Raw genomic sequence first — 15,068 nt, forward strand, 5'->3', positions numbered from 1 at the left:
ATTGAGTAAATTTTAAAATTAAATAAAAAAAAATTTTTTAATTTTTTAGGATAAAACTTACTTCAAAATTTTGTTTACAGTTTTTTAGGATAAAACTTACTCAAACAAAAATATTTTTCGCCAAGAATTTATTTATTATTATGTTATTCTTCTGTTCAAAATTTATTGGAAACAATTTTTTGACTATTTTTAAGGAGCCAAAGTATTTGGCATTAATAAACAATGCCACAAAATTTTCAACGCTGAGTAAATCTCAAAACTACAATTTGATTTTATTTTTGTTCAAGTTTCTTCTTATCACAATTTAGTCTACCAATAAACAATATAATTCGTGATCTGTGAGAAGTCAAATGTCGAAAGTAGAGTAAAACAAGCAACAATAGCACTCTACTCTCGTAAACAGCTAATAAGTTGGGGTCTTTCCCCATCTATCGTATATTGGCAATGGTAAGACCAATCCTAACATAGAGTATACTATTATGGTGGCCGGCTTTCTTCTCTTCTTAATTGGCGAGATACCCGCTTACGCGATTTTGCCCGCGTTTAACAAAGAACGCTAGTCGTTTCTTTCAAGTCCTTCTCTACCTGATCTTTCCAACGCAAAGGAGGCGTTCCTGTTCCTCTGCTACCACCAGCTGGTACCGCATCGAATATTTTCAGAGCCGAAGCGTTTGTATCCATTCGGACGACATGACACTGCCAAAGTAGCTGGCTTTAGATAAGTTATATTATATATCAAAAAAACCCATAGTACATGTACAAAGAATGGACAGTCTTTGCATCTGCAGGGCCCACAGAGGCATTAAATATTGCGCTTAACCTATTATCTCCAAGTGGATAAGACGCTTATAACTATGCCTATAGCCACTTGCTAACTACTCATAGATAGGGAAACCATCAAAAAGGTAAATACAAGTTGCCAAAACCTCAAATTGCGAACTTAGCGGACAGACATGGCCGAAATGGAACAGCGGTCGATCAAAAGGGCTTATCAAGATTTAACAGAGAAGCTATAAGAAAATTGATAGAGGTGTTTCAGTTTGTAGGGGAGGTGCTATGGTTCATTTGCCAATCCGATTTGTGTAACGGTATCAAATTTCATTATCTTACCTTTTGTGTTTCCGTAAAAAATGGTCAGAATCCGGATTTAAAATGGAAGTAGTCAAATATACGAAAGAGCTCTTCTTCATATATTGAAATGGCAAAAAGCGATGACTTAGAAGAAGATGCCTAGTTATACTATACGGATTGGTACTTTGTTACTCGCTACTATGGTTGTTCGTTAATATTATAAAAGCAAAATTCACGTAAAACAGTTGCGACTACTGACTAACGAATGAACAAGCGCCATGTGAACACCATTTCTATTTTTATCAGGAAATTTTACTTACCATCAACTTGGCATCATCCTCCTTACTCAGCTGCATTCTGCATTATTCATAGGTGTTTCGAATCAATTATTTTTTGAGTAGTTATTAATTGAAAGTAGTTTCATTTCGCTCGTAGCTTAATAGCGGAAGAGAATAATGAGAGCACTTTGCTGCAATACACACTTCAACATACAAATACAAACAGAGCTGGATAAATGTCTGACATGTGCATAAGCAGATGCTGATTAATCATGAGTAAAGCAAGCAAAAGTGAAAAGAAAAAACAAGTTCAGTAGAGTTTTGGGTGTTTATCGAAAATGAGTTGTGAGGTGTTAATCAATGAATGATGTCGGATCACTTTCGTTAATTGTAAATACTTATTCAACATCTCCAAGGGGGATGACGAAAATATTTTTTGAGTATTTCAGCAGATAACTTGTTGTTTTTCTACTCTGATTTCAGTAATTATAGTGAATAGAAAAAGTTTGTATTAAAAGTTAAACTTTTAATAAAAACTTTATTAAAATACATTTTTTTTAATAAAACTTTTACTACCAAATACCCAGAATTTGTATTAGAAAATGTTTAGTAGAAATTTGAAGCAGCAAATCTTGGTTAAACATGCCTTTATAAATTTGTGAATCACAAGCAAATCTTTCTTATGATTTATTTAACATATTAGAAATATAATTATAAGTAATTATATTACATTACGAAGAGCGTAGTAGCTAAGACTATCGGTCTACCCTCGTTAATTGCAAACTACATGTATGTATGTTGTAGTACAAGCAAAACAATAACAACGATTTATACCACGATAAACACATCGGTTCTGGGCCGTCCAAAGAAATTAAGCAGCATCGGGTGCGGTTAGTACTTAGATGGAGGACCGCTTTGTTATTTAGTTATTATTAGATTAAAATTATTATTTATTAGAAATAAAATTATTCGTTATAAATAATTAGATTCCATTACGAAAAGCATTAGTAGCTATCATACGAATATCGGCCTGTCTTCGTTAATTACAAACAACTTGTATGTATGTAGTAAGACAAGCAAAACAATAACAATGACTATACCGCGCTGCACGCATCGGCTATCATCCGATCAAAGAAATTAAGCAGCATCGGGCGCGGTTAGTACTTGGATGGGAGACCGCTTGGGAATATCGATTGTTGTTGGTAGTTCGTTAGGCCGATTAGCGTTTGCTGCTGAAAAGTTGCGTCAATTCTATAATATAATCATAGTTACATTTATATTTCTGGTAAATAAATAAATTATCAGACCGATATGTTGCATTATACTACTGTGTCCAAAAAATAAGGTGACATTTGATTTTAAACTGCGCGCTTTGAAGGATTAGGAGAATTCTTTTTTTTTTTAGGTTGGTAGTACTGTGAGTGACATCTATGTCAAATTTCATGTGAAATATTCATTTACTGTTTGAGATACGCGTCGTTTTGTGAGCTGCTAAAAGTGAGTTTCTCGTTTTTTGCAATGTCGAAATTTGTTGAGCAAAGAATTTGCATTAAATTTTGTTTGCGGAATCAATTTTCGGATACGTTGAGGATGGTGCAGAAAGCCTTTGGTGATGAGGCTATGTCTAAAAAAAATGTTTACAAGTGGTATAGTGAGTTCCAAGCCGGTCGTGAACGTGTCGAAGACGAAGAGCGTCCTGGGCGACCATCAACCTCAACTGACGAAGCTCACGTCCAACAAATCAAAGATTTGGTGTTGAAAAACCGTCGATTAACGATTAGAGACCTTGCTGATGATGTTGGCATATCGAAAGGCTCAGTCAATACCATTTTGAAGGATGTTTTGCGCCTCAAGCGCGTCAAATCTCGACTGGTACCGAAAACATTGAATTTTTTGGACTCGTAATTCGTGATCATTTCATCAAAAACTCAACCCATATCGTTCCGCAACCACCGTATTCACCTGATCTGGCACCGTGCGACTTCTGGCTGTTCAGCAGGCTCAAAAGACCGCTCCGGGGACACCGTTTTGACACGATAGAGGAGATTCAAGCCGCAACGAAGACGGAACTGAAGGCCATCCCGGAAAGTGACTACAACCAGTGTTTCGAAAATTGGAAAAAACGTTGGCATAAGTGCATTGTGTCGGGAGGGGATTACTTTGAAGGGGATGAAATTGATTTGGAAGAATAAATAAAGAATTTTCAAAATAAATACAATGTCACCTTATTTTTTGGACACAGTAGTAAGTACAGTTATGAACACTTACCAATTTTCTTTTAAACGTAAAGCGATATTTGAAAAATGTATGTATTTCATTATTATATTTTTTTTTAATTACACAGGCCTGCGAAATCTCGCTTTTTTACAGCTTCTAAAACGGCTATGGGTGTTTCCTGAGGGTTTTTTTATGCAGAAAACGAATATCATCTTGAAAATGCTCCAGCACGTCAGAATTTTTGGCAATTTAAGGTTAAATAGTCAAATAATGCAGATTTTGGCCGTTTTTTTAATTTTTTTTTTGAGCAAGGTAAAGTTTGTTTTTAAGTACTACTCTTTAGCTTTAAGGTCCTTTTTTAAAAATATTTTTACGATTAATATAAAAAAGTTCTTCTATTTTGAATTGGAGACTTTTAGATATGCAAATTCAACCTTTCTAACTCTCTAACGCCCCTGTAAAGGGCGAATTCAAAATAGTATAACTTTTTTTATATTAATCGGAAAAATATTTTTAAAAATGGATTTTAAAGCTGAAGACTAGTACTTTGCGATGCCGTTGTGGAAAATTAAAAAAAAAACTTTACCTTGCTAAAAAAAAAATTAAAAAAGTGGCCAAAATCTTCATTTTTTGACTATTTAACCCCAAATTGCCAAAAATCCTGACGTGCTGGAGCATTTTCAAGGTCATATTCGTTTTCAGCATAAAAAAAACCTTCAAGAAACACCCATAGCCGTTTTAGAAACTGTACCTCGCAGGACTGTGAAATATATCCGATACATTTTGGTACATAAACTTTATTTTTACTTAATTGTAAAATGTGAAAAATTGATGGGTGATATAACTTTTTCATAATTTTTTTCGTAATCAGGACACCAAATTACAAAGTAATTAGTTAAAATTATCGAAAAAGTTTTTTGGTTGTTGGCCTGTGTTATTATTTATTTTTAATGCAAAGTTTTAAGTTAAAAAATTCTTTCCATAGACTTTTTGGACTTTGTTTTCAGCAAATTTTTTACCACAGATTTGAATTAAAGTACTTTATTACAGAAAATTCTTAGTGTGAAATTTGTGTCATTAACTTGTCGGATATTATTTTAAGTACACAAGTTTTACCACAGATTTTAATGCTTAATTAACAATTTTTAATTTAGTACAACAATTTTTACCACAGATTTGAGTAATGTATTTTTTGGTATTATATAAAATTCTTAGTTTAACATTTCTACTATAGACTTGTACACAATTTTTATTTACCTTTGACTTCAATTAAATTATCTTTGGTAGAAATTTGTTTGTTTCTTTTTTAGTACAAAATTCTTAAACTAAAACTTTCGCTATAGTTTTTTCGAATACTATTACTTGCATAAGGTTTCTAGCACAGATTTTAAGTAAATTATTTTTTTGACCAACCAAATGAAAATTTATAGATAAAAATGATTACAGATTGCTTGCATATCAGTTCTGATTAGGAATTTCTTCCTCAAATTCCAATTACATTATCTTATATTATCATAATTAAATAATATGAACAAAAATCAAGTAAATCAAACCTTTTTTGTTTTCCTTTTTCTGTAATACCCGATTTGCACCAGAGATTTGAAATAACCTTAAACGTATAACAAATTTTTAGCTTAAAATCTAAGCCGCAGATTTATTTAATATTTAATTTTAAAAATTAGAAACAAGTTTGCGATACAACTTTAGAAGACAAATTACTTATTACAGGGTCTTTAATAAAACAAAGAATTTTAAAGCTTTGGTGCCACGATATTTTGAGTGCTTATTTTAGTAAATTTTTTTAAAACAAAAACAACGCAATTTCAATATTTCTTTGCAAAAAATTGGTAGTTTCAAACATTTAGCATTGGGATTTTGTACCATATGTTTTGGGCTAATAATTTATGTTAATATCTCAACTCAACGAATTTTATGAAATGAAATTAATTTTTCAGCATTTAGTACATAATTTATGAAATAAAAATGAAAAAAATTACAAAATGTAGTAAAAATTAATTAATTTTAAAATTTAGTAAAAAGTACTATTTACTAAAAAGTACTAAATTTTTAGCACTAAAAAGTACTAAATTTTTATTACTAAAAAGTACAAAATTTTTCGTACTAAAAGAACTAAATGTTTAGTGCTAAAAAGCACTAAATTTTTAATACACATATTTACAAACAAAAATTTCCTACAAAACCTCAGGTTACATTTATTTGCGCACAAATTTTATCAGTCATAATATTTAATAAAAACTACGAAATTTATAACAGGCAGCATATCTATAACACAATTATTAGTAGAAATTTAGTACACAACTTTTTGGTACATAATCTCTAACACATATTATTTAGTACAAATATTTTACATACTTTGATTTGATATTTTTGGTTATTTTTCACGTATCTACTTATTTTTAATTGCTGTAAACTAATTTTTCAATATTTTGATACTATTTGACAAAATTGTACATAGTTCACAATCACAAAAAAATCATATAAAGGGTGGTTCAAGGGCCGATGTTGAATGTGAACCACACCTAAACGTCAACGACACCGTTGGACTTCTTTCTTTGGGGTTATTTGAAAGAAAAGGTGTACGTCGATAAGCCAGCAACAATTCAAGAGCTAAAGGATGAGATAATTCGGCACATTAACGACATAGAACCTCAATTATGCCTCAGCGTCATCGAAAATTTGGACCATGGAATGGAGGTGTGCCGCCGAGGCCATGGCGGCCATTTGGCCGATATTTTGTTCCATACGTAATTGAGCCATACCAATATTAGAGAAATGGCAATAATAAATACATAATAAAGAGAAATGACAATAATTTCCTAAAAAACTTGTATTTTATTCAAAATCAACACCGGCCCTTGAAACTTAACCACCCTTTACTTACCCCAAAAGAGCACACATATTTCCAACAATTTACAATAATTTTTAAATTGTAATTGGCTGTAATGTAAAACAGCTTTGTGTCAAATTTAAATTAATTTCTCCACATAAAACCAGTAAACTGGTAATTTTGGAAATGCATCTGTGGCTAAAATATTAGCACAATAATATATTTACTTATAATGAGCAGCCAATTTGCCACAGTAGCAATTCAATTGCAACGCAAAACCCATTCAATTCAGCAAATATAAATTGTATTAAGTAAATGAGGCTGAAAATAGGCTACCATCCAATATTAAACTGCGAGGTAATTAAGCCAATTTGGGGGCCATTAGGGATATGTTCACTGCACAAATGGAAAGCTAATTAAAATGCGAAACTCAAAGCTGGTGTCCATGAAAATCAATGGCTTAACTACTAACTATCGAATAAATATTTAAAAACCGAAATGGGATGAAATTAAACAAAAAGTATCAGAGTAATTTGATTTTGTTTAACGAAAAACAACGAATATGTAAACAAACCAGCACTGAGCTGTTGTACGCGCACTTAAACTGGTATATAATATATTCGCAAATACACGCAAACTATTTACCATTCAAATGGAAAGAAGGAGAGGAACAGTAAATACAAGTGACGCTGTCGTGTTATGTGGCAGTGAAGCAAAGAAGTCGTTGGTTTGACTTGGACTTACTTTGGCTAAGTATTTTATTTTCGCATACTATTTGCTTTTCTATACAGCCTCACTTACGCCTTTACACAATATTATATACACATATATAGTAGATTTGTGTTTTTAACAACTTCACTTTTCTTTGACTTTTCCATTCTCACTCTTTAGGTGGAACGTGAAATTGCGATTATGAAATTGATTGATCATCCACACGTCTTGGGCTTAAGCGATGTCTATGAGAATAAAAAATATTTATACTTAATACTAGAACACGTTTCGGGTGGTGAATTATTCGACTATTTGGTGAAAAAAGGCCGACTGACGCCGAAGGAGGCACGTAAATTTTTCCGTCAAATAATATCCGCGCTGGATTTTTGCCACTCACATTCAATATGGTAAGTGGAAAGGGGGGAAAATATGATTTATGTAAATATGTATGCATATATATAAGTAAAATGTGTATCAACTTTTTGTGGCAATTCTTTGTTTTGTAATTTGTTATGTCAGATGCGCTCGGGCGCCACTTTTCGAAAAGTAGAATTAAGCGCAAAAAGCTTTACTTTTGCTTTCCGCGGCATAGAAATAATTCTTGGGCTTTAATAAAAAAATGTTTAGTGGTGTTAGATGTAAGTATTAAGTATTTAGATAATATACATTATAATATCCAAATATCCACTTTGCTTGCAATGAAATGCATTATAAATATTTGATATATTTAATTCACAAATTTTGGAAAAAAGATGTAGAATTTTTTTTTTAATGTTAATGCATTTTCGTCGATCATTTGTTGCAAAATGCAATGGCTTTTTTGAAAGTCCAGTGTAACAATTTTGGCCAAATGTCGTTGTATAGATTTTTTAATACAAATACGGTCTACGTTCAGAATTTTAGATATAGTAAAAGGTGATATACGGCGGCCGCCGTAACCGAATGGGTTGGTGCGTACTACCATTCGGAATTCACAGAGAGAACGTTGGTTCGAATCTCGGTGAAACACCAAAATTAAGAGAACCATTTTTCTAATAGCGGTCGCCCTTCGGCAGGCAATGGCCAACCTCCGACGGTATTCCTGCCATGAAAAAGCTCCTCATAAAAAATATCTACCGTTCGGAGTCGGGTTAAAACTGTAGGTCTCTCCATTTGTAGAACAACATCAAGACGCACACCACAAATAGGAGGAGGAGCTCGGCCAAACACCCAAAAAGGGTGTACGCGCCAATTATATATATATATAAATAGTTAAAAAAAATCTTTTTTACGCCCTCGTGTGGAGTTTAGTACAATTTTAAAACTAAATTTCGAGTGAATCAGTTTTACGCTCTCAATATTTTAACATTTCAGTAAAATTTAGTATGAAAAAAATTTTAGTACAATACGTCAGGAACTTAAATGTTTAGTATTTGGGCTAAAAATAATATGTAGATCATTATTTTTAGAACGAAATTTTTAGTACAAGAAATATGTAGTGCATAGGATAAAACAATATTTAGAGTTTAGTACAATTTTTAGAACTTAATTTCCAGGAAATAATTTTTACACTATCCATGTTGTTATTTCAGTAAGACATTTCTATAAGAAAAATTTTAGTACTTTACGTGCATAAATGTGTAGTATTTAGGCTAAAACTAATATTTAGACTATCATTTTTAGAACAATATTTTGAGTGGAGCATTCGTATACTTTTTGTGGACGCCCCCATGTGGAGCTTAGTACACTCTTTCGAGGAAATCATTTTTACGCTCTTAATATTTTCATTTCAGTGAAAATTTCGTATAAGAAAATTTTTAGTACAACACGTCAGGAATATAGATATTTAGTATGCAGACTAAAATTAATACTTAGACTATAATTTTTAGAACAAAATTTTTAGTTCAAGAAATATTTAGTACATGGGCTAAAAATAATATTTAGACCATCATTTGAGAACAAAATTTTCAGTAGAGCATTCTTTAGTACAGCATAAAAATAGGTACGTTAACTTTAGTACAAATAGAACTAAATTTCTAGTTAACAATCGAAGCAATCCAAGGCTAGTGCTCTAGTAAAATTTTTAGTGAAATAACTATTTATGATTATTACTCATGTAAATAGATAAATAAATAAAATTGTAACACTTCCAAATTATATTAGCTATTGCAGTACGAAATTTTTATACGAAAATTTTTAGTACCTAATATACAAAAGTACATTTCGACGTCAAAATGTTAACCAAGACATGTTTGGTATGTAGGCTTAAGCAAATAGTTAGGACTACATTTTTGATGTAAAATTTTCTATTTTTGTTTTTTTTTGTTGGTGTTTTCCGTTTCGTTCTATTAATAAAAAATAAAATAAGTAAGATATTTTAATGCCAAATAAAGCACAGATTAAAGAATAAATAATAAAAAATAATTAGTAAAAACTAAATAAAATATTTCTATATGAAATCCTTAGCATCTAGTATATGATTTTGTTCAACATTGGCCCCTTAATTCAAATTTTCGGTCTACACTGCCAATGCTGGATTAAAAGGCTTTCTTCTTATTTTTATTTCATTATTTATTATTTTATACAAAATAAAATTTCGCACTTTGTCACGCCAAACCAAACTCAATTTATGCTTTTATGTTTCATTGCTTTGAGTTCAATGTCATTTCAGGGGATTTTCTCTAATTTGTTTTATTAAATTTAGATGCGATTTAGCTGTAGAAATCCCCTAGCAATTAATGCTTTGTCACCCAGTGGCTCTGCCAACTAAACTCTTCTAACCAGCAAATTTGGCACGTCATCAAGCATTAAATAACTTTTCCGTGTAATCTTCTTCCACCATCTACAAGCCATCTAACCTATACATATACATAAATGTACATGTCATATGCACTTGCCTGCCTACTAATACACGTACATTTTTCATCACGTCTTTTATTACTTCATACATTGCAGTCATCGAGATTTGAAACCCGAAAATTTGCTGTTGGACGAAAAGAACAACATCAAAATTGCCGACTTCGGAATGGCTTCACTGCAACCGGCTGGTTCAATGCTGGAAACCTCATGTGGATCACCGCATTATGCATGTCCCGAGGTCATAAGGGTAAGTGTATCGTATGCATGTGTATGTGTGTGTGTGTGTATTCAGTTAGAAAATCTGTGCAGCGTTGATGATGATGACACAGTCCATCGCCTAGTGCTCGTAGTTGAGTGTTGGCATTATTTAGCTGCAGAGATTTAGGCATACAGATTAGCAACAGCTTCCTGCCAATGCTCCACAATCCCCTACACTGGCGCAGTGCCACAAATACGTACATACTCGTTTGTATGTAGTAGTTACGTGCGAGTATAGTTTGGTGCTTCCGTTTTTACCTAAAGTTAAATATTGTCCCGCATAAGCAAACCACTTTTGGCAACAGCTGCAGGCCGGCAAAGCAGCTATGTAAAGTGTGCAAATATCTATGCGAGTATGTCTGTAAGCATTTTAGACGGGCGTTGAAACAACGTTGAGCACTGAGCGTTGAACAATAGCGTTGAGCGGGCAAGGACAAGTGGCAAGATCCACTGCAGCATGCCAAATGAGAGCAAAAGTGGCCGTGGTAGCGTACTTCGGTGTGCTAATAAGCATTGTGCATATGTTTGTGTGGCTGTATATGAAATGTGTATAAATTGCTTGTGGGTATGTATGTATGTGTGCTTTGCTTATACTGGCGCCATTGTTAACGCTTACTGACTAATTCCGTTGATGAGGCCGAAGCCACGCTTTGCTGCTACTGCCAACGCCGCTAACAGCAAATACTGCACGAGCATTGTAAAGCGACTACTACTTATCTGACGGTGAACCTGAGTGCTATGCTACTATTTGGACTGTTAATTAGTTAATTATCTCGCTGATAGGTTATTAAAGTGTAAAGGATATAATTAAAAGATGAGACTGCAAGACGGTGAAAATTTTTTAAATAATAAACGAAATGAAAGTGAAAATATCGATCTCATGTGAAATTTATCCTGCTTCGGAGCTCAAGCGACTAAAATTTGTTAAGGAATCGCTATGAATTATATCAAATGATATAAATTTAATCTATATTTAGAGATTTCAAAATTTGCGATCAATAATGATTAGGATTTTCTGAATTCAGTTTTATTTATTGTTCAGAAAATAAAATCAAGTATCGGGTTATAATTCTTTCATCAGAACTAAAAGTCATATTTCTAATGGTATTTTTTAGCTCAAAATTGTTGTTTTGCGAGCTGCTATCAGAAATAATCACTATTTTATGAATCTTACATTTCTCATAAAAAAATATTATTTTTGAGTACACATTTTTTCATCGATAATACAACTAATTTCTTATCATCAATTGCTCGTTCAGATATAATAAAAACACGGTGCATTCTACTACAAAAATCACAGAAATAAATCCAAACTTAGATATTCGTATAAATAAAAAAAAATTAACAAATTTCCTTCAAATATCAGAATTTTTTAATCGGGAAAATGTCTTTAAAAATTTTTAGGCCATTAAATCTGTTTGTAAGAAAGTACTTGAGGTTTGTCAAAATCGCATTGACTTAAACATTTTTTTTCTGGCGAGTGTTCATAAAAAGTTGTCGAGCATTCGTTATATGGGAGAAAATTCCCAATTCCGTCTCCAAAAACCAAAACAAAACAAATCAGCGCGATTTTTAAGACACTTCAAATTTGTACGTTATTCTGCAAGGTAGCGCAAACGGCTGACGTTTAATGAAGAAGAGCGTATTTCTATTATGCTGGAAACAAGGGCGTCCCACATGAACTTGAAGGAAGAAATGGTTGCATTCATTCCACAGTGGTAAATTTAGTTTTAAAAAATACGTAGAAGACCTTTTGAAGGTTCTTAGTAAAAAAGAGAATAGAAGAAAGGCATTCCGCTTTATGGCTCGCTATTACTTAACAAGCAAAACAGTCACATTTAAGAACCGGAAACTTCGCACGTAATCGTCGAGAAGCCAATGCATCCTCTAACAGTAACAGTTTGGTGTAGATTTTAGAGTAGTGACATCATTCGCCTTTCTTTTCTTTGAATATGCTACTGGCAACGCCACTCCAGTCCACCGAGAGCGCTACAGAGGCATGGATAAATGATTTTTGAGACCGGAAATTGAAGACTTTGACGATCTTTGGCTTCAGCAAGATTTCACACCATACACAAAGCCCATGCCATAATCAATTATTTGCGCGCCAAGTTCGATACTCGTGATCAAAAATGATAGATTTTCCAGGGTTAGCCATTAACTATGGTATTGCGCTTGCAACTCCGTCTGCCGCGCCACCGGGCGCTCGGCAGTCGAATACAGCCGCCCATTTCTCACGAATTTAGACACTCATCAAGCAATATAAGCGAATACTGTAATGTTTTTTTGTTCGTATATCACCAGCACAATCCCCGTTTTTCGGAAATAAAGGGTTTTTCAATTGGTGCGGGTCGATTTAGGCACCCTGTGGCAGCCATTTTGTTTTGGTGATATCTGTCAAATCTTTTGTTTATTATTCAGTTGTTTATGCAAAATCATCATGGCAAGTTACACGATTGAACAGCACGTTCAAATGATAAAACTTTATTATCAAAATGAGTGTTCATTAACGCAAACGTTGCGCGCATTGCGCCCATTTTTCGGTAGACGTGGAGGCCCTTCAAAGTCGACTCTTCAATGTTTGGTGGCCAAATTTGAGACGACCAGGTCAGTAAACAATCAGCCAACACCCGTACGTTCAAGGAACGCAAGATCAGACGAGAACATTGCCGCGGTCCGAGAAAGTGTACAGCAGAACCCGAAGCAGTCTATTCCTCGCCGTGCACAAGAACTTGGCCTTTCGCAGACTTCAACTTGGCGAATTTTGCGTCGGGACTTGGGCCTACACCCGTACAAGATCCAACTGACACAGGAGCTCAAAGTTCATGACCATAGACAACGCCGTTTGTTCGCTGACTGGGACGAATCGTTTGGAAGAGAACCCCAGTTTTGGGCGAAAAATCATCTTTAGTGACCAGGCGCATTTTTGGATGAATGGTTGTGTTAACAAACAAAATTGCCGTATATGGGATGACACCAATCCACACGAGGTTCACCAGGTGATAATGCATCCTCAAAAAGTTACCGTTTGGTGTGGATTTTAGGCCGGCGGCGTCATTGGTCCGTACTTTTTTGAAAACGACGTTGATGAGGCGGTCACCGTCAACAGCGAGCGCTACACAACGATGATAACCAATTTCTTATGGCCCATATTGAACCATATGAACCTAGACGGCAAGTGGTTCCAGCAGGACGGCAAACGCCACGATTGACGATTTCAACATCTACCCGCCCTTATTGAAAAACCCTTTACATCCCCTATTACGTCAGCCTATCAGCTGATTCTGTCGAATTCGTTGAATGCCGGTTTACGATCTGATATTGGCCTCTTAGATCTCTTCATCCTCTTCGCGTTATCAACTGTCTCGACGATGTCAATTGATCACTTCCGAACTGGGATTTGAAGTCTTTCGGCTTTTGTTTTGAGGTCTTGGAAAACCGCTTTAACACGATGAACTACAGCGGAGCCAGCCGAGATGGCCACATGAATTAAATCGTGTTTCATAAATATTGGGATAGAGAGTAGGGGACTCGGAATAAGCTCCGATAAAACTGAACTAATTCCCTTTACAAGGAAACATAGTTTGCCCACAGCCTACCCGCTCATTTTCAAAAGTGTGGAGTTTCTTTTGAAAGAGAATGTCAAATACTTAGGACTAATGATGCGAATAGGATTCAAAAGGCCATCATTACATTGAACACATGCAAAAAAGCAGTCGGAATCAAATGGGGATTAACACCTCGTCTCACACATTGGCTTTACACTCCGGTAGTTTCGGCTATTTTACTATATGGAATACTTGTAGAAGACAGGGGAAGTTATACAAAACTGCTGGGCAAAGTACAAAGAGCTGCATTTTTATGCATCACCGGTGCGGTTCGGTCACGCTTCCATACTACATACTATGAGTAGTTATAACTACTAAATTGACTACCCTTTCTCGTCGACAGGCTCTTCAAGACTTGCATCCCGTCAAGTAGAGAATGGCAAACTCAAAGAGCATGGAGAAGAGAAGAAATCAAGTTTTTTAAATTTTTTTCAAAAGAATTAGGACTTGAATTATATGCCCGACTTCCGCACTACTGTGGCGTCTACTAGACAGAAGTCTTAGTCATAAAGGAGGTAAATGTGTACCGTAACACACACGCCGTAACAAGAACTACGACAAATGTCTTCTCGGACAGCCAAGCGGACATGAAATCAATGGAGGCAGTTATACTAAGATCAGAGATCAAAATGCCTGGCAGCTCTAAATAATATTAGCACAGTCTTCAAGGTCAGTCTTATATGGGCTCTGGTACATAGAGAGATTGAAGGAAATTGCAAGGCACGTGAACTATCCAGAAAGGATACGAATCTTCCACTGTTTGAAAACAGAGACAATATTGGATTTGGATTATGGCAACTTGGAAATTAAAGATGAAAAATAATATTCTTCAGGAGGGTAATACTGGAGTAACAACCAAGCTAATTTGGCCGCAAATAGATAAGAAAACGTCCGGAAAATAGTTCAACCTCTCAAGAGAGAAGGTTTCCTCTCATTGGCTGTTAAGTATGCACTCTTCTAGGCTAAGAGTATTTTCGCATGAATACTGCAGAAGTTGTACAGATGAGGAAGATAAAGAAATTGTAAAGCACTTCCACTGTAATTGCCCAGCCTTAGCTAGGAGTAGGGCAAGGTTGTTAGGAAAAGAGTGTTTTCTGACTCTGGTACGGAACTATCCGGTGTTGGGATAAAACCTATCCTGGGCTTTATAAGAGAGTGTAACTGGTACCGTGAAAAATGAAGAGCAAGGTTCTCGAGTTACACAGTGGTACCTCAACGGACCTACTTGTATAAGTGAGT

General features: G+C 34.5%; 1 protein-coding gene across 1 annotated transcript in view; it reads left to right on the forward strand.

Moving 5' to 3' along the window:
• The window catches only part of LOC129241304 (serine/threonine-protein kinase BRSK2), a 64,242-nt gene that overhangs the window by 9,267 nt on the left and 39,907 nt on the right, over positions 1-15,068 (forward strand). The window contains exons 3-4 of the mRNA XM_054877554.1: positions 7,306-7,532; positions 10,060-10,210. Coding sequence (XP_054733529.1) covers positions 7,306-7,532; positions 10,060-10,210 — 378 coding nt within the window. The remainder of the gene's footprint in view (positions 1-7,305; positions 7,533-10,059; positions 10,211-15,068) is intronic.

The sequence above is a fragment of the Anastrepha obliqua genome, chromosome 3 (genome assembly GCF_027943255.1).
Source record: "Anastrepha obliqua isolate idAnaObli1 chromosome 3, idAnaObli1_1.0, whole genome shotgun sequence".
Lineage (NCBI taxonomy): Eukaryota > Metazoa > Arthropoda > Insecta > Diptera > Tephritidae > Anastrepha > Anastrepha obliqua.